The 22726-nt window shown below is 34.5% G+C and overlaps 1 protein-coding gene and 2 pseudogenes across 1 annotated transcript; 1 reads left to right on the top strand and 2 right to left on the bottom strand.

Moving 5' to 3' along the window:
- The first annotated feature begins 2903 nt into the window (after positions 1-2903).
- Positions 2904-3666, top strand: LOC117800287 (annotated as a pseudogene).
- A 6704-nt stretch (positions 3667-10370) lies between these two features.
- Positions 10371-11292, bottom strand: LOC105234353 (annotated as a pseudogene).
- Positions 11293-18150: 6858 nt separating this feature from the next.
- LOC100472399 (olfactory receptor 4K13-like) lies at positions 18151-19084 on the bottom strand. The gene is given in 3 exon segments (XM_034652811.1): positions 18151-18278; positions 18281-18973; positions 18976-19084. Coding segments are annotated over 3 exon segments (930 nt in total).
- Between the last annotated feature and the right edge of the window lie 3642 nt (positions 19085-22726).

Here is a 22726-nt window from a genome sequence, read left to right as displayed (position 1 = left end):
GCAAAGGCTTCTAGAAAGGATGATGCCAGGAAATTTAACTCCGTATCAAGAAGAAATAAATGCATCTACATAAATGAATCCTCTTGATTTTCTCACTTTTATTTGTCCTTAATGCCTACATCAAAGAGTAGATTCTCTGTGGATCATTTCCTAACAAGCCAAGTAAGAATTAATGCTTCTTTTCTCTGTGCCCTCATGGTAACTATTTGCCTTTTTAACTAGTGATGTAGTTATTTTTATAGACTTATGTCTTCCAAGATTATGAATTTTTAACATTTATTTATTGTCATCTTAGCATGTAGCACAGTGCCTGGCAGAAAAATCTTTCCTCGATGACAATAAATGCAGTCACTTATTGAGTTTCTGCTATTTGCCAGATTAGATTTTTAGGAACTTCACATAAATGATCTCACTTAATTTTCATAACTCTGAGTGAAACTTTCTTTCTGGCTCATTTTCCAGAATCTCTGAATCATTTCCCCAAACCTGAGATTGTGCCTTTCACTAGTGTTTATAACAAGCTCAGCTAACATTTGCTATTTTGTGTGAGCCTAACAGGCAGATGGATGGACTTTATTATGTTTGCAACATCTCATAAGCTTACCAGTTCAGAAGCAGCTACAGGCAGTGTGTTCAGATGGGAAGGATGGCCAGGAGTCCTCTGAATTCATAGGTGAGAAGGAATGAATCACTAAGGTGTATAAACTCCAACCTAGGGACTTCCTAATATAGTTTCTGTTAGTATTAGCTAACACCGGTAAGTGCTGGAAAATTCCAGGAATCCTCAGTAGATGATTTTAATGGGAATTCTTTCTCTTGAGGGAATAATGCTTCACAAAGAAAATTTTGTAATGGTTTCATCTTTTAGAATCAACGGTAGTTTTAATAGGACAGATGAGGTGAGATCCACTGTGGCAATTAGAGAGATTTTTAGAGCTGGTTGCTTTTTTTCTTCTCTTGTCTTCAGGTGGCTGTGAGGCCAGTAATTGTTTTAAATTTGGTGTTTTAAAATAACCAGATTAAGCATATTTTATTGCCACTGGTACCAGCAAAGTGACTATTTCCAGCCTTATTATGTATATGACTCATTTTCAAATAAAACTCTCCCACAGATGGAAATGCCAGATGGATGGAATGTAAGTCCTGTACCTGCACCTTGGCACTGGGTGTGGTTTGAAAATGTCTTTTTTTTAGAAAATCTTTTATTGGCAAGGCACTGTTATTCTAACGGAATTACCAAAGGCGAAGGTGTTCAAAGCTTTTTAAGAAGCCACGAAACATAGAAGTCTCTACATATAAATCATTTGCAATGACCTCAGATATAAAAGCAGAAATATGTCACCTCCTTACCCCAGGGAAGCTGTGATCATGTTAATTCCACAGAATTTAAATGTAGTTCAATCCCTCTTTGCCTGAGCATCCTACAAGGGGATGGGAGAGGTGGAAAGTAGTTTTTCAGTGTTTGAACTTTGAATCAATTACAGAATCAAACCTCACCAGCAGAGAATGAGGAATTAATTCATACAAAATGTTGTTATAATTATGAAAACAAAATGACATTCTTGACATGTTGGCAACCAGCTTTAGGCGATATAGACACTTTAACTGAGGTCCAACTCAGTGGTGACACAGATATGGAAAGAAAGTGAATGATCTGAGAAACTAGAATAAAACTTTTGAGAATATCCTGGTGAAGCATATGGTAGCACTGATGTGACATGAATAGTTCAGTCCGAGGCAGATAAGGGTTTGCTAGGGTGTATGATAAGCTGCCAGAGAACATGTGAATTGTGTTGCTTTTCTACTTTTTTTCATATATTTATTAGAACATTTGAGACACACAGCTGTGATGAAGAATGGGGAAGATCTTTATGACCGTATATGGCAGTCATATGACGTGATATTTCCAGGATACAGTGTTAAAGGAAAGACTAGCATAATGTCTACAGGAAGCAAGCAAAAAGGAAAATATTTGCACATTTATGAAAAATGAAACATAGGAAAAAATCATTAAACAATGAGATTGGTTACCTGTAAGCAGTGAGTGGCATGAAAATTAAAGAAAGATTGAGGAATTGTTGAAGAATAAATGTAAAAAAAAAAGAGTCATGGTAATGAAATACAACTTGTGATCCTGGATTGCTTCTGGACTAGAGACTTTCTTTTCTGAAAGGATTTATTCACATAACTGGCAAACAATTGAATAAGGTTGGTAGATTAGATATCCATATCATGTTAATGTTGATTTCCAAGTTTAAAAATTACATTGTTTTAGGAAATACACTGAGGTAGAAGAGCATTATGTGTATAACTTACTCAAGGCTCAGAATTAAAATAATATGTGTATATATAATACATATATTCCTGTGTATTATATACATATGGATATGTATTATATGTAATTATATCTACACACATGTATAATTCAATTATGTACATATCTATATACCTTATGTATATACATATATTTACACAAATATATTATTTTGTATACCTATATTATCTTTACATCTACATATAAACCAGTATTAAATATTATTAATATTATAGCAGAAACAAGTTTACCTACAACAACTAAACGAGACAAAGTGATATTTGCAAGTTAAAAATAATGATATTATGGAGAAAATTTAAAAACCTGTGTTAGAAGATATGAACTTTACATCAAAAACCAGGATGTACTGCATGGTGACTAACATAATAAAAAAAACATTAAAATAAAAAAATTAAAAATTAAAAAAAAAGACCTGCTTTTGCTGCAACCAAAAAAAAAAAAGATATGAATTACAAATTGGGCATCACTTCCGGCCTCCCTCTAGCTGCCATCTTGCGTCCCCACGTGCGTGCACCTCATCTCAGCTGGTCCGCACCAGACCCCCTGAGCGCCAACCCTATTTCCCCCAAGGTCCCATTTCCGCTCCAACAAGATGAAAGAAACTATCATGAACCAGGAGAAACTCGCCAAACTGCAAGCACAAGTGCGCATTGGTGGGAAAGGAACTGCTCACCGAAAGAAGAAGGTGGTTCATAGAACGGCTACAGCAGATGATAAAAAACTTCAGTTCTCCTTAAAGAAGTTAGGGGTAAACAATATCTCTGGTATTGAAGAAGTGAACATGTTCCCAAACCAAGGAACCGTGATCCATTTTAATGACCCCAAAGTTCAGGCATCGCTCGCCACGAACACTTTCACCATTTCAGGCCATGCTGAGACAAAGCAGCTGACGGAAAAGTTACCCAGTATCTTAAACCCACTTGGTGCAGACAGTCTGACTAGTTTACGGAGACTGGCTGAAGCTCTGCCCAATCTGTGGATGGAAAAGCACCACTTGCTACCAGAGAGGATGACGATGGTGAAGTTCCAGATCTTGTGGAGAATTCTGATGAAGCTTCCAAGAATGAAGCAAACTGAATTGAGTCAACTTCTGAAGAAGAAAAACCTTGAAGAAGTTACTGGGAGCTGCTATTTTATATTATGACTGCTTTTTAAAATTTCGTTCATGGATCTGATAAAATCTAGATCTCTAATATTTTTAAGCCCAAGCCCTTTGGACACTGCCGCTCTTTTCAGTTTTTGCTTATACACAATTCATTCTTTGCAGCTAATTAAGCTGAAGAAGCCTGGGAATAAAGTTTGAAACAAGGTTAATAAAGTTCTTTGCCTAGAAAAAAAAAGAAGATATGAATTACAATTTGATTAAATGGAAGTACATATCATAGTCATGAATGAAATGACAAAACATGGCAAAAACATCAGTGTTGTCCTAAATACATGTATTCTACTAAAAACTTGACTGCTTAAAAAAAAACTGACAGTGAAACATACATAAATAAAGGTTCATGGTTTGCTAAGTGAACTTTGAATAGAATAACAAAACAGGTGAACACATCAACTAGATATTAAACCATATATGAAGTGATAGCATGAAAAATAATAAGGTAATGGTAAAATAAAAGACAAATAAATGGAACTGAGTAGAAAACTCAGACCATCTATGTGTATATGCATACATATAAGTTCTGAAATACATGCACACATTTAAGTATATGCATATATGAGATACTTATTTTGTGATTATATACATTTGTGATATACATTTTTATATATACACATATATATGATATACATTTATACACACACACACACTTATGTTACAAGCAAGTAGAACAGTGGAAAAAGGACAGATTAATTTGTAGTTGCTGCTGAGGCTAGTGGTTAACTAAGAGAAGAAGAATAAAGTTGGGTCCCTACCTTTCAAATATGCAAAGGTGGGCTCCAGAAATATTTAACCACAAAATGTCAAAAATATGATATGGTAATAATAGAAGAAAATATTGAGGAATATCTGTGTAGCATATTGTTGAACATTTTATAATCAGATCTTTTAAAATGAATAAAAAGGGAAACCTTTAATAAATTTCAGAACACAAATTTTTGTTCAGTCAGGAAAACTAGAGACAAAAGTAATAAATAACAAATTCAAAAGAAATATTTGTAATATATTAAATTGACAAGGGTTAATATCTAGATCACTGCTACCCAGTAGAAGTTTCTATGATGATGAAAATGGTTTATATCTATCTTGTCCTATATGGTAGCCACTATATACATACAGCTATTAAACACCTGAATCCGAGTGAGTCTTCAATTTAATATTAATTTTATTTATTTTAAGTCATTTAAATTAGCATTTAAACAAACATCTCTGTTACTAGAACAGAAGTACAGCACACAAATCACCAAGAAAAGCACAGAAATCTTATTTTAAGTGGTCCAAGTCTTAAAAGAGTAGTTCATAGAAAAGCTTGAATAGCTAGTAGGTATGAGAGGGGTGCCAAATTCACTGATAATCAGAAAAAATGGCAAATTAAAGAAACAAGATGTTATTTTATGTGGAAACAAAAAATTAGAAGGGCAAGTTATGCTAACTTTGTAGAGGGGATGTGAGCAATAGGAACTCTTGCTCTGTACTTGGAATTAGAGTCATTCTGGAAAGCAGTCTGTAATATTTAGTGAAATTATGTGGGTAAATGCTTTATTATCCAGTTTTTTTCTCTTCTGGGTGTTTATCTTAGAGAAATTCTTATACCTACATAGGGCTGTTGGACAAATATTAATAATGAAATCATTTATGGAAATAAGAAATCATAAGCAGTTTAGCTGTCCGTCATTTGGTGAATAGGAAGTAAAGTAAGTTTATTCGTACTGTTGAATAATAGCAGTGCTTTGAAGTAATGAGCTCTCTTGTATAAAATTATATGAATTGTATTCAGAGGAAAATAAAATAGAATGGCATTTTTGTAAATTAAAGCACCTAGATTCATAAAATAACAGTTCCTATTTCATAAAGAAATTGATATATTTAAAGGGAAATAAATACATTTAGAATGAAAGAATTGCAGTCAAGAATTAATTTAGGAAGAAGAGATGAATATAAACACACTCTAATGCACAATAAACTGAAGCATTGTTTTTATGTCAATGCTACAAAATGGTTACCACAGGAAAAGTAGGGGAAAAAATGACTGATAAATGTCTGGTGTTCTAAATCTTTTCTTGCCTGCATGATATAAAGAAGCAATTAATTAAGGCCTGTCATGAAGCACAGTGTCTCGCAAATGTTCAGCTAATAATTTCTCTTAAAAATTGCAAAGAAGGGGCACCTGGGTGGTACAGTCGTTAAGAGTCTGCCTTCAGCTCAGGGCGTGATCCCAGCATTCTGGCATCAAGCCCCACATCAGGCTCCTCCGCTGGGAGCCTGCTTCTTCCTCTCCCACTCCCCCTGCTTGTGTTCCCTCTCTCGCTGGCTGTCTCTGTCAAATAAATAAATAAAATCTTTAAAAAAATTACAAAGAAGAAAGAGCTTATGTATCTGACAAGGTATGTCAGCGATGCCTGCAATCTAATCAGTCAGTCAGTCATGCAGTGTTTAGTAAGTAACTGCTTTATGGCAGACACCCACTAGGGATATTCCAGTGAGTAAGATAGACATGGGCCTTGACTTCATGCTTTCTTTATGTCCTAATGGGAAATATAGATAGATGCAAGCATTTGATTAAAATATTATGGTCTGACAACCACTACAAACAGCATGCCAGGCTGCTTTGGAATAATACAACAGAGGGTCCTAGTCCAGTTTGGAGGGTTAGGGAAGGCTTCTCTCAGAAGATGATGCTGAAGCTTTCCCTGAAAAGTGAGCAAGCTTCAGTGTCAAAAAGATGGTGATAAGTGGAGGGGCTTATACTCAACTTTTAAAAATAAGCTGTCGTTACTGCATTTTAAATTGTTTTAGACAATAGGAAAAGAGAGAAAGTTGTACAAAGAACAACTCTAAAACAAACCAAAAGGAAAACAACTAGTAAATTAAACCTGGAAAGATGAAAGGCAAAAGAAAAACTGTATTATTACAAACTGGAGTTTAAACTACAAATTCATGGAAATGTTGACAATATTAAGTTAATCCGCTAGTATAACAGATTAAATGAAACTGATACAATTATCTCAAAGTGTGCATAAACTTTTTATAAATTCAGCAATCACTTACAATTTTAAAAAGATTAGAAATTAATAAAAGAACATATCTTAATTTTAAATGATATTATTTTAGAAGCAAACACTTATAAATTCAGGGGGGAAAATGCCTTCCCTTTAGCATTGTACTGGTGGTTTTAGCCAAAAGCAATATAACCTACTAAAATATCACTAAATAGTATAAAATGAAATGTAACAAAATAAAAAGATATGCTGCATTGATGAATTATTTTATTTATAAATTAATTTATAAATTATTATTTCAATTGCTATTCTAAATTTGTTTTTGTAGAATTTGACAACTTATCCTACAATCATCTGGAAGAGTTAATTGACAAGAACTGGGATATACTTAAAGTAGAGCATTTGAGATTGCAGATTCACTCTGACAAATAACAACTCTGTTTAAGACAGTGTAGTGGAAATGACCAGTGAAAGTATTGACCGAGGCCAGAAACAGACCCAAGCATATAATGGGGGATTCTTGATATATAGCAAAGGTGACATTTCAATCATTAGGGAAAAGCTTTTCAGTAGATGGTATTTGAATGCCTGTTTATGTCCATATAAAAATAAATTAGATTCCTATCAGATACCAATACAAAATTTAACTTCCAGTTGGATTAAATAACTAAATGTGATAAAAGAAAAAAGCTTAAAATTATATAAAAAAAAGAGAAGACAGAATATTTTGGGCAATCAGTTGTAAAGGTGTAGAGACAAAATCACAAACCTAAAGGAAAAGATAATTAAATGTAACTATTTTAAATTTTGTGTATTTATAAACAGCACAAAGTTTTATAATCTATAAGAGAGAAGATATTTTCAATTCATATAATAAATATTGTGAAAAGGCAAGGAAGAAAATATTTGCAAATCATACATTTGATGAACAGTTAATATTGAAAAATAAATGAATAAACAAACAAAAAGCAGAATCAGGCCTATAAATACAGAGAACAAACCAATGTTTGCCAGAGGGAAGGATATTGGAGGTTGGGCAAAATGGGCAAAGGGGAGTGAGAGATACAGACCTTCAGTTTTGGAATGAATAAGTCACAAGGATGAAAGGTATAGCATAAGGAATATAGTCAATGATATTGTGATAGGACTATATGGTGACAGATGGCAACTATACTTGTGGTGAGCATAGCATATATATGTATAGACTTGTTGAATCACTGCATTTTACACCTGAAATTAATGTAACATTGTGTGTCAACTATATTCAAATAAATTATAATAAGAAGAGTTAATATCCAGAATCTATAAAGAACTTCTATAATTTAACAACAAAAACCAACAGTTTAATGGGCAAAGGACTTGAATAGACATTTATCCAAGAAAAATACACAAATAACCCACAAGTATATGAAAAAATGCCCAACATCACTCATTATCAGGGAAATGCAAATCAAAACCACACGTGTTAGGGTGGCCACTATCAAAACAAAAACAAAAACTAGGAAGAACCCAGAAAATAATGGGTGCTGGCAGGGATGTGGAGATGTGGAAGAATTGGAAACTTTTGCACCATTAGTAGGAACGTAAATGGTGCAGCTGCTCTGGAAATCTAGGGAGGTTCCTCAAAAAATTAAAAACAGAATCCCCATATGCTACACCAATCTGACTTCTGGGTATATCTCTAAAAGAATTAAAAACAGGATCTTGAAGACATGTTTACACACCTATGTTCATTGCAGCATTATTCACAATAGCTAAGAGGAGGAAGCAACCTCCATCAGTGGATGAATGAATAAAGAAAATGTGGTATATACCTAACATGGACTAATATTCAGCCTTAAAAAAGAAAAAATCCTGTCACAGGCTACAATATGGTTAAAATTTGAAGACATTATGCTAAGTGAAATAAGCCAGTCACAAAGTGACAAATACTGCATAATTCAGTTATATAAATCTCAAGTAGTCAAAGCCTTAGAAACAGAAGGTGGAATGGTGATTGCCAGGAGCTAATAAGAGGTGGAAAGGGGAGTTTTTTGTAAAGGAGGATAGAATTTTAGTTTTGCAAGATGAAAAATTCTAGAAATCTGTTGCACAACAAGGTGCACATAGTTAACACTACTGTATACTTAAAAATGTTTAAAATGTTATATGGTTTTAACCACAATAAAAAATGAACCCAGAGAAGCATATATTTAAATAGGTAAGTCATTAAAACATTAAGCTGAGTAAAAGAATAAATTTTGGAATAATAACATTTATATAGATTCCATTTATATCAAGTTAAAAACGTGCAAAATGTTTTTATACACAATATATGAAAAATGAGGGAAAACTTAAAAACATGCAAAGGAATAATAATGGAGTTGACATTGATGTTCTTTGCTACAATAAAATAACTAGATGCAGCTGGTTGCTTAGGAGTCTTNTTTTAACAAAGAGAAGCAGTTAGGGACGCCTGGGTGGCACAGCGGTTAAGCATCTGCCTTCGGCTCAGGGCGTGATCCCGGCGTTATGGGATCGAGCCCCACATCAGGCTCCTCTGCTATGAGCCTGCTTCTTCCTCTCCCACTCCCCCTGCTTGTGTTCCCTCTCTCGCTGGCTGTCTCTATCTCTGTTTTGAGTCTTTATTATATCTTATAATACATTTTTGTAGTAAAAGAATCTGAAATAAATGTGGCAAAATGTTAGAAATTTGGTAAAGCTACATGTTATATCAATGTCTATACTTAATGTCTATACTTAATTTTATGATTGAATTCATAAGAAATATATATATATATATATATATATGCCCAATGATCCTTAGGGACCCAGTTGCTATCCTCTTCAATGTGTTTTTTAAAATAAAATTTGAGTCTAAAATATGTCATGCACATATGGCTAAGAATACATCTTTAAAGCACCCTTTAGTCTGTAATTAGTATATTACACATATAAGAGGCAATGATGAAAAAGTACTGGATAAAAGCCTGCAAAAATGTTCCTGAGTGTGTGGGAGAGAAGAGGGCACATCAAAGAGGCCATACAATGTCTTTTTATTCTCATACCCATGAACCACAGATGAAACATTTTAATTGAATACACTTTATACAAGGTAGGCAGCTTGAATACTTCCTATTTTCTTGTGATGTGATTGCCAGGAATGTATAGGTGCCTCTTCATTTTCCCTTGTCCATGCGAATTAACATAATAGTAATGCTCTTACTTGATTCTTGAGAGATACATGAGAACAAATATGTATACGAACATGAAGGAAAGAGTGAGGTAGAATGAGCTGAGTGTAGCATATATGTCAGGTGGAATTTCTATTTTTTAGAGAAAGAAATGTGTTTTTTGTGAGTAAACGATACTTAGATCTATCTACTTACAGAAACTGGCCTGTTTGCCTTGTTAAAAGATAATTCTTACACATATTAGGATCCACAAAACTGTGAGTTTGTGTATGTGTGTTTAGGAGTTTACAAGAGTTCATATAATTATACGCACATTTAGTCAACTAGAGAATTTAGTTGAAAGTTCCCTAATTCTGAATTAAAAATAGATAAATTCCTTTTTGATTCCTCTTTATTTACTGAAACTTAATCCTGGGCATTTCTTGGTTTCCAACTATAGTTAGTGAGTCAGTTTTTTTCTATTTACTTCTTTATTACATTAAAAAGTATTAACCCTGACTGAATTGAATTTTAATTAAAATAATTATTCTCCAATAAAACTGAACATGTTATAGAAGTGTAATGATGGAACATTTGACAATTTCAATATGTATTATGAATATTTAAAAAAATCTACAAACAAAATGAATTAATATCAACTTATTCTGAGATGTATCATACATGGATTTTACACTAAAAAGCTTCATCATTATGATTGTTGCCTAGAAGGTCTGTCTGGATCTGATGTGTTGGGTCCTCAGTCTATTCATGGCTTCTTTCATTTACTGGTTCCTCGGAGTGTAAATAATGGAGTTCAGTAAGGGTGTGATCACCGAGTAAAACACAGAAAGAAATTTAACCACTGAAAAGCTACTGAATGGCCAAGCATAAATGAAGATGCATGGTCCAAAGAACAGGGTGACCACAGTAATGTGAGCAGACAGTGTGGGCAGAGCCTTGGAGAGTCAGACACTTACCAGAATGACAGTGTAGGAAATGAGCAGGAGTATGAAGCAGATGAAAGACAGCAGACCACTGTCAGCAATTACCAGTAACTCCAGAACATAGGTTTCCGTGCAGGCAAGTTTTAGAACTAAAGGAAGGTCACAAAAATATTGTCCACTCTATTGGGGCCACAGAAAGGTAAGGTGATAGTAAAAACCATCTGGCTCATGGTATGCACAAAAACTGACAGCCCATGATAGCAGCACAGAGCCCACGAGGACCCAGCGATTCATGATGGATGTGTAATGAAGAGGTTTGCATATTGCAATGTACCAGATCAACAGCCATGACTATGAGAAGAGTCATCTCACCGCCGCCTAAAAGGTGGAGGAAGAACATCTGAGCCATACAGCCCCACAAAAAAAATAGTTTTATTCTCCCTGAGGAAATCTGTGACCATCTTAGGGGTTGTGATTGTGGAAATCGACATATCGAGGAAGGAGAGATTTCCAAGGAGGAAGTACATTGGCGTAGAGTACAGAAGTGAGTCAAAGGTTACGGTGACCATGATGAGGTTTCCTGCCACAATTGCTGCATAGGCCAACAAAAATATATATAAAAAAAGAAAATCTCAAGTTCCCGAGTGTTGGTGAGTCCTAACAATACAAACTCAGATGTTGAGCTATTCATTATATCCATCTGCTCTATGTAGGGGTTTTCAGAAAGTCATTAAAATGTAGAAAATCTGGAAAAAGTGGTAATTTAACCTGTGATAGTTTTGAAGCTATAGACATATAGAAAGTATTTGATTCCTATAAAATTCCTTTCTGTGAAAAAAAATGAACATTTCAGAAAAATACATTTAATTTATTAATTCAAGCAACATTCACATTACCAAATTTATTTTCAGCCAGAAAGGCACAAAAGATAAGAAAGTCATTGTAAAATTTTGTAAACACAGTTTGCAGGCATAGAGTGCATCTCCACAGTGATCTGCTGTTTCTCTCATGAGTTTGTGTTTATGAACCATATGTAAAAGAGCCAAATGACCCTTAGTCAAATGATTTAGTTCAATTGAGTAGTAGTATAGTTGTGTAACTCTGTGGTGCTGGTGACTTGTATTTGATTTTTGCCTCTTTCTCTCTCCCTAATTTAAAATACTCAGGTGCACGGAAATTGTTATATTTTTCAGCAAATTGCTTTAGCATAATTTCTCTATCAGCTATACTGTATTATCACCCCTCTCTCTCTCCTTTTAAAGATTTTATTATCTATTATTTATTTGTTAGAGGGAAAGAGAGAGAGAGAGAAAGAGCTATCACAGACACAGGCTCCCTGCTCAGCAAGGAGCCTGATGCAGGACTCGATCCCAGAACCTGGGGATCCTGAACTGAGCCCAAGGCAGACGTTAACCAACTGAGCCACCAAGGCGTCCCTCCCCTCTCTTTTATCCTAAAGAGGTGCACCAATGATTTCACTTATTCCTTATTATAATAAATTATAATAAAACAACCTTCCTAGGAAGTTTCTGGACAAGACCATAAATGTTTCTCAGTGTCCAGGTTTCTTTCTTTACTTCTTTCTCTCTCTTTCTCTCTCCCTCCCTTTTTTCCTTCCTCACTCCTTCTCTTCCTTCTTTTATACTTTCTTCCTTCCTTATTTCTTTTATTCTTCTTTCTTCATTCCTCCTCTCATCTCCTTGTCCTCTTCCTCCTTCTTCTGAATAGTGCTGTGTATCTAATACTTTGATTTCTGAACAAAACTCGTGACCTCCACTGTTGAGCCTTTTTGCCTGTTTTCCTGAATCTATTGTTGCCGTGTTCTTGACTAGAATTTTCTTTCTTGTTCCTTTACGTTGTGTATATAGATGGTCTCTGAACAACCAACAAATATTTGACTAATAGTTTTTATGTTTCCTTGGCTCCTAAATGCTTATCATCTTTGTACCCAGTGCTTTCCTCTGACACAGTATCACACTTGTGTGCAGACTGACTCAACTCTTACCTTGGCTCATACGTCCTTGACACTTGTACTCTGTACGTGTTTCCACATTGACCTGATACTGTTGGCTAACTTTTATCTACTTTTCATTTTGATTTAGGTCTTTTGGTCCCAGGTTTTTTCTTTTGTTTTGTTTTGTTTTTGTTTTTGTTTTTTCCTTTCTTTCCTTCCTTTAAAAAAAAAAAACAACACTGTTAGTGAGTACACCAAACACACAGATCCAGACTCATACATATGCAGTCATAGAAGCACATACTTAAACCACGTTTAGTCCTGAAGCACCAAAACAGAGTGTGGAAAATCTACTCTGAATTTCCATTTTTTTGGCTTAATAGTTAATGAAATATTCAGAGGTTATTGTTTAGCTTAACTATCAGAATTAAAAAAAAAAACTGAATCAAGAATGAAGATTTAAATTCTAGTCCTGGCCTCAGCATTTACTAGGGAAATGTACTCTTAACTTTTGAACATTGATTTACTTTTCCATAAAAATGAAATGATACCTACACTACTACCTCACATATTGTTATGAGACCCCAGGGTAACATATATGGAATATATCGTGTGTTTCATTGACTACATATTGCTCTTATTATGTGCATTCACATAATTCTATCTTTAGCATTATCTCATTTTCTGATGATGTAAGGATACTCAAATCAGTAAGAACCACAGAAGAATTTTACTATGGAAGACTTGGTAAACAAGACAGTGTTAATGAAAACATTTTTCTCTATGAAATATAAATTGTATAATTACTTAGTTGTCTTCATTATTAAGATTTAATATTATCATTGGTATACATTTCATGCAGTAATTGAGTCTACATACTGGTTATGCATAGCTTTGAACTATGCAGTCCTCAGTCTCAAAATACTAACAGGAGAGAATCTTGAGAATTATGAAAGTAATTTTTTAGTTTAATTTGTAAAATTGGAAAATTAAAAGCAAAATTTATATTTATTAATTTAGCCTCATTTGAAAATTTATAAGCCCCTTCATAAAATATATCCAGCAGATAGATGGAACCAATTCTGTTATGATAGGTGGAATCATTCATTATGACAGCTTGAGATTTCTTTTATTGAAGTGTACAGTTGCAGTTTGTTATTAATACTGATATTTAAACCTACCGGTTCTAGCTGAGGAGTGGTCTCTTCAAAGACGCAGACACTGTGACATCCTGTATATATATTGTTTATCTTTTTTTACCCTCTTGAATATATATGACAGTCATCTACAGGTGAAAACAAAAGACAAGAATCATATACATAAGGTGCTGACTGGTGGTCAACCCCCAAAGGGAATTATTAAAATAAACATGCTAGTGTTCCCTCGAGTTCAGAACAGGGACTTGCTCTCTCCTTATTTAAGTGGATTGTGAATTCACCAAGAGTATCAGCCGTGTGAACTTTCTCTAGTAAGTGCTTTGCACTAACTCAAGTGTTTTGGTTGGGCGGTGATGAGCACATTTATAGAAAATGGATCTATTATAGATGATAGACTTGAGGAAATTATAACTCTATCAATTTGATTACATCAGTCTGGATATTTATGATGAATTTGATAATTGAATGCATTTTTTCAAGTAAAATTAGAATAGCGCCCACTGAACAAGGCATAGAAGGAACTTCATGGTATAGACAGGTTTTTAACAGAGACAAATCTCCTTTTATCATGTAAAGGGAAGAGAGAGAGAGCAGAGAACTTGAGCGAGCAAGCAGGGGAGTCTTTCACCATGGTAATCAATAAATGAGTAATGGTAATCAATAAATGATTACTTAGTGGGTTTTTGCAATCAACCATTCTAAAGGTACAGAATTCTGTTAGCCCTTTATAATTCTATAGAACTTTGTGATGACTCAAAAATATTAAGAAAGATGTGTAGCAAAACTTTATAAAACAATGCAGTTAAGCAAGTAAAATTCTGAAAGCTAACAGCATAACAGTATATGATTGCAGATGAGTTCATATGCTGCAGAAATTTTTCTGTATTTACTCTTATATATGACTTTTCCATGTTGCTTTGATTAAAATCCTCTTGAAAAGGTTACAAGAAAGTGAGGGTAGTAAATACATGATAAATGTGGTGCCACATTCATTTCCAAAGCCCATAGCAGACATTGTTAATAGATTTCTCATACTTTTTAATTGAACCCCAGAATTTTTTTAAAATTTGGTTCCTTATATAGCCACTAGCAAGTAGAATTGCCATGAAAAATAAACCTTTTAAAAATATTTATGGATGGGGTGCTTGGGTGGCTCAGTCAGTGAAGCGTCTGCCTTCAACTCAGGTCATGATCCCAGGGTCCTAGGATTCAGCCCCATATTGGGCTCCCCACTCAGCATGGAGTCTGCCTCTCCCTCCCTGTCTAGCTCTGCCAGTTCCCTCCCAACTCCTGCACTCTCTCTCTCTCCATCAAATAAATAAAAAAATAAAATAAAAACAATATTTATGGTGAGGAAACATATACCATGGTTTGTGTGGCATTTGAAGAGATGTTTGCAAGAAGAAGATTCTTAAATATACAAATCAGAAAGATAATATTAGAACAATATTGGGAACTCTGACCTGATTACCGAAACCAGTTGGTAAGGATGGGTACACATAGAATTTTTTAGAAGAAAGCTGAACTGTTAGGAACACATGGTCTAGGCCAAATCAAAGTAGGGCAAATATACTTAAAAAGGGGATAAGGTGGGAAAATATGTAAGTTTTATATAGTAAAGTTTTTCACAGCAAATGACACCATCAGCAATACAAAAAGGTAACCTACTGAATATTTGGGAGTGATAGATCCAAGAAGGGGTTAATATCCAAAATATATAAGAATTTCTACAGCTCAACACCAAAAAAACCAAACAATCCCATTAAAAATAGGCAAAGGACCTGAATACACATTTTTCCAAAGAAAAATCATTAACAGGCTCATACAAAGATGCCTGAAATAATTAATCATCAGGGAAATGCAAATCAAAACCACAATGATGTGTCACCTTGCACTTGTCAGAATGGCTAGAATCAAAAAGACAAGACATTATAAGTGTTGGTGAGGACTTAAAGTTGTGCTCTCTTGGTGGAACTGTAATTGGTATAGCCACTGTGGAAAACAGTATGGAGATTTGTCAAAAAATTAAAAGTAGAATTACAATATGATCCAGTAATTCCACTGCTTGTTATTTAACCAAAGAAAGTGAAAGCTCTGATATGAAAAGATATATACACCCCTACATGTATTGCAACATTATTTGCAACAGCCAAGATATGGAAGCAACCAGTGTCCATTACTAGATGAATGGATAAGGAAGATATGGTATATAAATATAGATACAGATATAGATAGATAGATGATAGATAGATAGATAGATGATAGATAGATAGATGATAGATAGATAGATAGATAGATAGATAGATAGATAGATAGATAATGGAATATTACTCAGCCATAAAAGAGAATGAATTCTTGCTATTTGCAACAGCACGAATGGACCTAGAGGGTATTATGTTAAGTGAAATGAGTCAGACCGAGACAAATACCATATAATTTCACTTATATGTGGAATCTAAAAAATGAATTAAAAAACAAAAAAGCAGAATTAGACATATAAATACAGAGAAAAACTGATGGTTGACAGGGGTGAGGCAGGTGGGGAAATGGGCAAAATAGGTAAAGGTGAGTGGAAGATACAAGCATATAGTTAGGGAAAGAATAAGTCACAGGAATAAGAAACACAGCATAAGGAATATAGTCAGTAATATTATAATAATTTTTATGATGACAGATGGAGCTACACTTCCGGTGAGCATAGTATAATGTATAAATTTCTCAAATCACAACGTTGTATACCTGAACTAACGTAATATGTATTTCAACTATACTCAAAAAATTTCATAATAAAAAAGCAAAAAAATATTAAAATGTTTTTTAAACTGAGACATTTAAAAAAGTTTAAAAAGACATCAAAAGAGATGATCCCCAAGATGTTCAAATAATTTTAGGTTTTCAATTTGCCTTTGAAAGTCTTTGCAGTTTTCACAAACTTATGTATTATTACTATTATTTAATATTTAAATATTGTTTTATTCAATATTATTGTATTATTTAATAAATTCAGGCTTACTATCTGGAATAGTCCACTATTTCCTCTGCTTTTACTTTTGCTACATTATGTTCTCTATTTAAGTGGACAGAGCTATACCAAACTGTAATATATGGGATCCCATCTTTCCCTTTATCAAAACACATTAATGGCTTTATATTGACAATAAAAAGGAATACACTAGTCTGAAACTCTGGTCCTTTCCTTTCTACAAAGTCTCAGCATAGATCTTCTCCCTTTTATTGACCAATCTCCTTCACCAAGGCCTCTCTTTAATACTAACACAAACTCTTTCTCACTTAACAATGTCTAGGTACACTGGCCTCTTGCCTGGAATACTCTTTTCCCTGCTTAAATGTCTAATTCTAGAGCTTTCTTAATGTGTTAGTATAAATGTCTCCCCTTAAAGTGATCTTCTGAGACCACCATGCCTAACATAGATCCCTCCCCTTGGTTACTGTCTCTGGAACAGGGACCAGGTCTGTATCTATAACCATGTGATAGATACAGTGGTTGGTACCTAGTAAATATTTTTTTAATGTTTCACAAATGATGGAATTCAGTTGAAAAAGCATTGTGTGTCCATGTGATCTGGTAAAGCAAGCTGCACTGAGCAGTTCATGTTTTTAATCTCTAATATTTCAGTTGATATTGATTCTGTGAAAATTATTTGAGTACTCAAAGATATGTTGGAAATATTTACTTTTAGGCATATTTTTACCTTCTACTAAATATATAGTGTATTGAGGCTATATAGTGAGAAAGTATCCTTACCCTCAATCAAATCACGACCACTCTGAAGTTCCATACGGTTGACAAATATTGATAGATATTTGAACACCTATTAAGTTACTTCATATAACTCTAGAAATAAAAATTGATACTAAATACCATCTAGTGTGCTATCTTACTAAAGTTACCTATTTTTCCATACTGAGCCATTAAAGCTTTATAAAAATTTTGTAAGACATATGCTTATGTATTTTAAACATTCATCAGGGTTGTTTCTTTAATTCTTTCTTTTTTTAAAGATTTTACTCATTTGAGTGAGAGAGAGAGCACAAGTGGAGGGGAGACAAAGGGAAACAGCAGAAGGAGAGGGAGAAGCACACTCCCCACTGAGCATGGAGCCTGATGTGGGGCTCATTCCCAGGACTCTGGGATCATGATCTGAGCCAAAGGCAGATGCTCAATCATCTGAGCCACCTGGGCACCCCTGTTTCTCTGAATTCTAAGACAAGGAAGTAATTAATGCACACTTATTTATGTGTTGAATCTGTGCTGTGAACATTTTCCATTAGATTTTTAGTAAAACTGATCTTAATAATTGCATGGATTTTGAGGGAGGAAAATATATAGTATTTAATATTTTCATTTTAATTATTCCAATAAATAGTAAGACTGTAAACCCCCAAATAGCAGAGACCACAAACAATCAGTTGTTGTAGACATTACTTAGGAAGTGAGCCAGGAACCAAGATGCTGGTTGCTGAGTCTCTTAATGGCTGTTTTCGTTTCCTGATTCCTCAGAGTATAAATAATTGGATTAAGGAGGGGGGTTATTATAGAGTAAAATACAGAAACTTATCTACAGAGCAACTATTGAATGGGAAAGCATAGATAAAGATAGTGGGACCAAAGAAGAGAGTGACCACAGTGATGTGAGCAGATAGTGTGGACACTGCCTTGGAGGATGCACTGGAGGAGTGCTGCCAGATGGTGACCAGCAAGATAACGTAGGACATGAGCAAGAGAATGAAGCAGACCAGGGACAGGAGCCCACTGTTGTCAATCACCAACAGTTCTAGGATATAGGTGTTTGTGCAGGCAGGCTTGATGACCAGGGGAAGGTCACAGAAAATGCTGTCAACAACATTAGGACCACAGAAAGGTAAACCTGCAGTGAAAACCATCTGGCTTGTGGTATGTGTGAACCAAATTGCCCACGAGAGCGGTAGAAACACAATGAGCACCCTGCGATTCATGATGGTCTTATAGTGCAAGGGTTTGCATATTGCAACATACCTATCCATGGCCATAGCTATCAGAAGAGACATCTCTCCACCCCCAAAGAAGTGTACAAAAAACATCTGGGCCATGCAGCCCCACAAGAAGATGGTCTTGCGTTTTCTAAGGAAGTCTGCAATCACTTTGGGAGTTGTGGCAGAAGAAAGACATAAGTCAAAAAATGATAAATTTGCCAGAAAGAAATACATGGGGGAGTTAAGATGGTTATCAACTATCACAGAGATCACAATGAGGAGGTTTCCTACTAGGCTACATAGACAAGAAGGAAGGTTGCAAAAAAGAATATTTGAATTTCTTGAGAATTGGAAAGTCCCAGCAGGATGAACTCAGAAACACTTGATTTGTTGTTCGGGAGATCCATTCATCCTTTTGTATGAGTTTGTCAGAGGTTGCCTAGAAGAGGGAAAAACACACAGGATGTCATAGGGACTGACAAGTCAATAAACTGATCTTTACTTACATCCTGTCTCATATGCAGGCAAACAACCCTTTTGGTAATATCTACTGTATTTTGCAGGAGATATTTCACAAGACCACATGACAGTAGAAAGTGTGGAGGGAATGGAGCCAATTAAATAAAATGTGTGGGTTGATTAGTAGGGGCAAGGTCAGTTGGACATTTGAGAAAACCTCTCCCTTCTTGTTCAGCTGCAGATCAGACTGTGTGAACACTTACCTTATTAGAAAGAAAAGAATTTTGGAAGGAATCAACAAAATAGATTTTTATCTTTTTCAGGAAGTGTATTTACTAACACATTTTTGTGACATTCTCAGTATGCAGTAAAAAGTTTCCCATATTAGGGGAACCTGGGTGGCTCAGTCAGTTTAAGCATCCAGCTCTTGGTTTCAGCTCAGGTCATGATCTCATGAATGGTGGGATTGAGCCCCTTGGAGGCTTGCACTGAGCCAGTGGAGTCATCTGCAAATTCTTTCTCTCTCTCCCTCCCCCTGTGCTCATCCCCTCTCTCTCTCAAACAAATAAAATCTTTAAAAAGTTTTGTGCTGAAATCACAGAAACTACATTATGCTTCTTAAAGAGAACTGATTACAAACCATGAGCATATTGTGGTTAGAAAGTTGAATATGGAGACAGTTATATTATTAACTGAGATTAAAGCCTATTCCTTTAGGCTTTAATGAGGAAAGAGTAAGGTTTTTAGAATTAAATGACCCACATTGACTCTCAAAACTACTGATGTTCATCTACATATTGCTTCACGTCCCTTCAGTTCATTTGCTCAGACATCAAGTGTATCCCATCTGTGTGATCTTATCCATTGTTGCAAAATTGGAGCAAATAACCATTTTTATCTGATATTTGTTTTTATTTTATTTTTTTAAAGATTTTATTTATTCATTCGACAGAGAGAGAGAGACACCCAGTGAGAGAGGGAACACAAGCAGGGGGAGTGGGAGAGGAAGAAGCAGGCTCCCAGTGGAGGAGCCTGATGTGGGGCTCGATCCCAGAACACCGGGATCATGCCCTGAGCCAAAGGCAGACACTTAAGGACTGAGCCACCCAGGCGCCCCTGATATTTGTTTTTAAGTTGCACTTTTTCATATATATGAGTATATACAAACACCTAAATCACTATTATTAAGACTAGTGAAGTTTACCATTGTAGTCTTATTCCTCTTTCCTCCATTAGTGAGGGGTAAAGAGTAAGGTGAGTCATTTACCTTTGTCAATGTGAATTTAAAAATTTTTAAATATGATGTATTGTTTGAAGAGAGTACCATCTTGGGTTACTTAGCCTCCTTGGACCTATCCACCCTCACAATTATTTCCTGAAAATTCTTTTAACCTTTAACTTCGTCAAGGATGGAAAAAAGTCATAGATATTATGTTACTGCCTAAGGTGAATTCTGCTAAGCGAAATGAACTATTAAAAAATGTACACATTTAAAGGGAATAGGTCAGTGCTCAATTTATATAAATTCACTTGTTTAAGCCCTTCCTAATTTTCTTGATTTTAGCTCTATTTTTCAAGTTTTATTCCAGGCTTGTTGTTCACCTCCAGTCCTTTCCTTCCTTCTTTGAGAGCCTAGACCCAGACCTAATGCAGATTGTCAGAAAAGAAAATAGAGTATACATGGTTTGGGGGTACATTTTAAACTTTTAGTTACACAATTCAAATTTGAAAAAAAATATAGTATATTTAGGTAACCATAATAAGCATTTAGTCATATTATCTTTTATATATATAGTTACTATCACTAAGACATGCAGTTATTGTAAATGGCCCATAATCTCCCATTATGTTTGACACCTTCATTCAGAGTAGCATAAAAACTTCCTTCTTTAACAAGGTAATAGAACTGGAAATGGAAAACTTTGTTAGTTCTCATTCACAGATGTGAATGTGTATTTCTTTTTTTGTGCTTCATGCCCTTGCTATAAGATAATGATCTTACCTAAGCTATGGCTCCTGGACCTTTTGTATTTGTGTGAAGTATGAAGTAAGTACATTTGCAGGTGCACATGGGTCTGGCAGAGATAGAGTCCTAGATAAGATGCTTCCTCTAAATTTTTTTCAGCTTAAAAGTGTTTAACACCTGGCCATTTTCAGAATGTTGCCATAGGAAAGTTGAATTTTCTCATACATTTTTCTAATAATTTCTAACAAGTATAATGATAGCATCAATATTTTATGAGTGGTGATATTCTATGATTTTCAAAGTCATGAATCAGGCACTTTATCCTTGCATTTCTATCATTTATCTGTCTTTTAAGATAATTGCATTTATAAAAACAATAAAGGAACTTTCTCGATCTTTCTGCTCTATATAATTCAAAGAATATTATCATTTAATCTGATAAGGATGGCCAAACAATTTGATTTCTAGATTTCTTTTCTCTAGCATAATTAAGTTGGCCTGGATTGCTGGACTATTACCTTAATTTCCAGTAATCTTTGGTATAGTGTTTCTGAATTTTGTATATTTTTTTTCCATTTGTAACAAAATCAGGTATATTCTAGTTTACTTTTCCCCTTTCAGCCCTCCCTTTAGTTATCATTTTGGCATTTGTACTTATCATTTATGGACATATTTAAGGTTATTAAAGAAAATAATGAGATGTGGTATGTAAGGTAGAAGAACAGGTCAGGATTATGTAACCTACCGGTTTTCACTGGGACTTCAGAATTAATATCAGTACGAAATAGAGGCTTAATCTTTCTCATCCAGTGATTTTATTTTCTGCTCTGAAGTTCAAAAGACAGCAGTATATCAATGTATCCTTGGTAGAAGGCACAGAGGTGAATACTCACTTGATTGCTTTAGATTCCTCAGACACTGGTAATAAACAAGTAATTGGGGTTGTTAAAATACACTTTTGATATTACAGAAATGAGACACCATTTTTCATCCGTAAAATTGATAATACTTTAAAGACAATTTTCAATACTCAGATGAGCAGTGGAGAGATAGGACTAGTGTTGAACTATGAGAATTTTGTATGATGTTCATTCTTTTGTTGTAGTTTGTTTTCTATAGTAAACATTTATAAATATGATATTTAGGAAAATATATTCTAGATTATTATAATTCTAAATTTTATTAAGGCTGAAATTTTCACATTTAAACTCTAATCTGTCTAGAATTTATTGGTAAATAATGTCAGATAATTTTTCATCTTTGCAGTTAAATAATAATTCATTCCACTAAGAATTTGTTATGCTTTCTTTATAACCTTTTAAATTTGCCAATAGATCAGGCTCTTCTTCAGGTGTGCTCATTTACTGTTTTTTCCCCCCCGATAGTTTTTGAGGAGGTGCTACGTATTTTACTACTCATTATGTTTACAGTGCATTTCATGTATGGGAGGGCAAGTTTGCTCCCACCGCTTTATTCATTCACAGTTTTCTTGGCTAGTTTCATATGTTTTTATTCTAAATTAGATTTATTTTCTAATGTTAAAACAAGCTCCACTGATATTTTGATATCACAATATTAAACTTATAAGAAAGGTAGAAAAATGAACAGAATTACGAAATTGAGT

Source organism: Ailuropoda melanoleuca, unplaced genomic scaffold, assembly GCF_002007445.2.
Source record: "Ailuropoda melanoleuca isolate Jingjing unplaced genomic scaffold, ASM200744v2 unplaced-scaffold6751, whole genome shotgun sequence".
In the NCBI taxonomy this organism is placed as follows: Eukaryota; Metazoa; Chordata; class Mammalia; order Carnivora; family Ursidae; genus Ailuropoda; species Ailuropoda melanoleuca.
The sequence above is the reverse complement of the archived record's forward strand: the minus strand, read 5'-3'. Positions and strand labels throughout refer to the sequence as shown.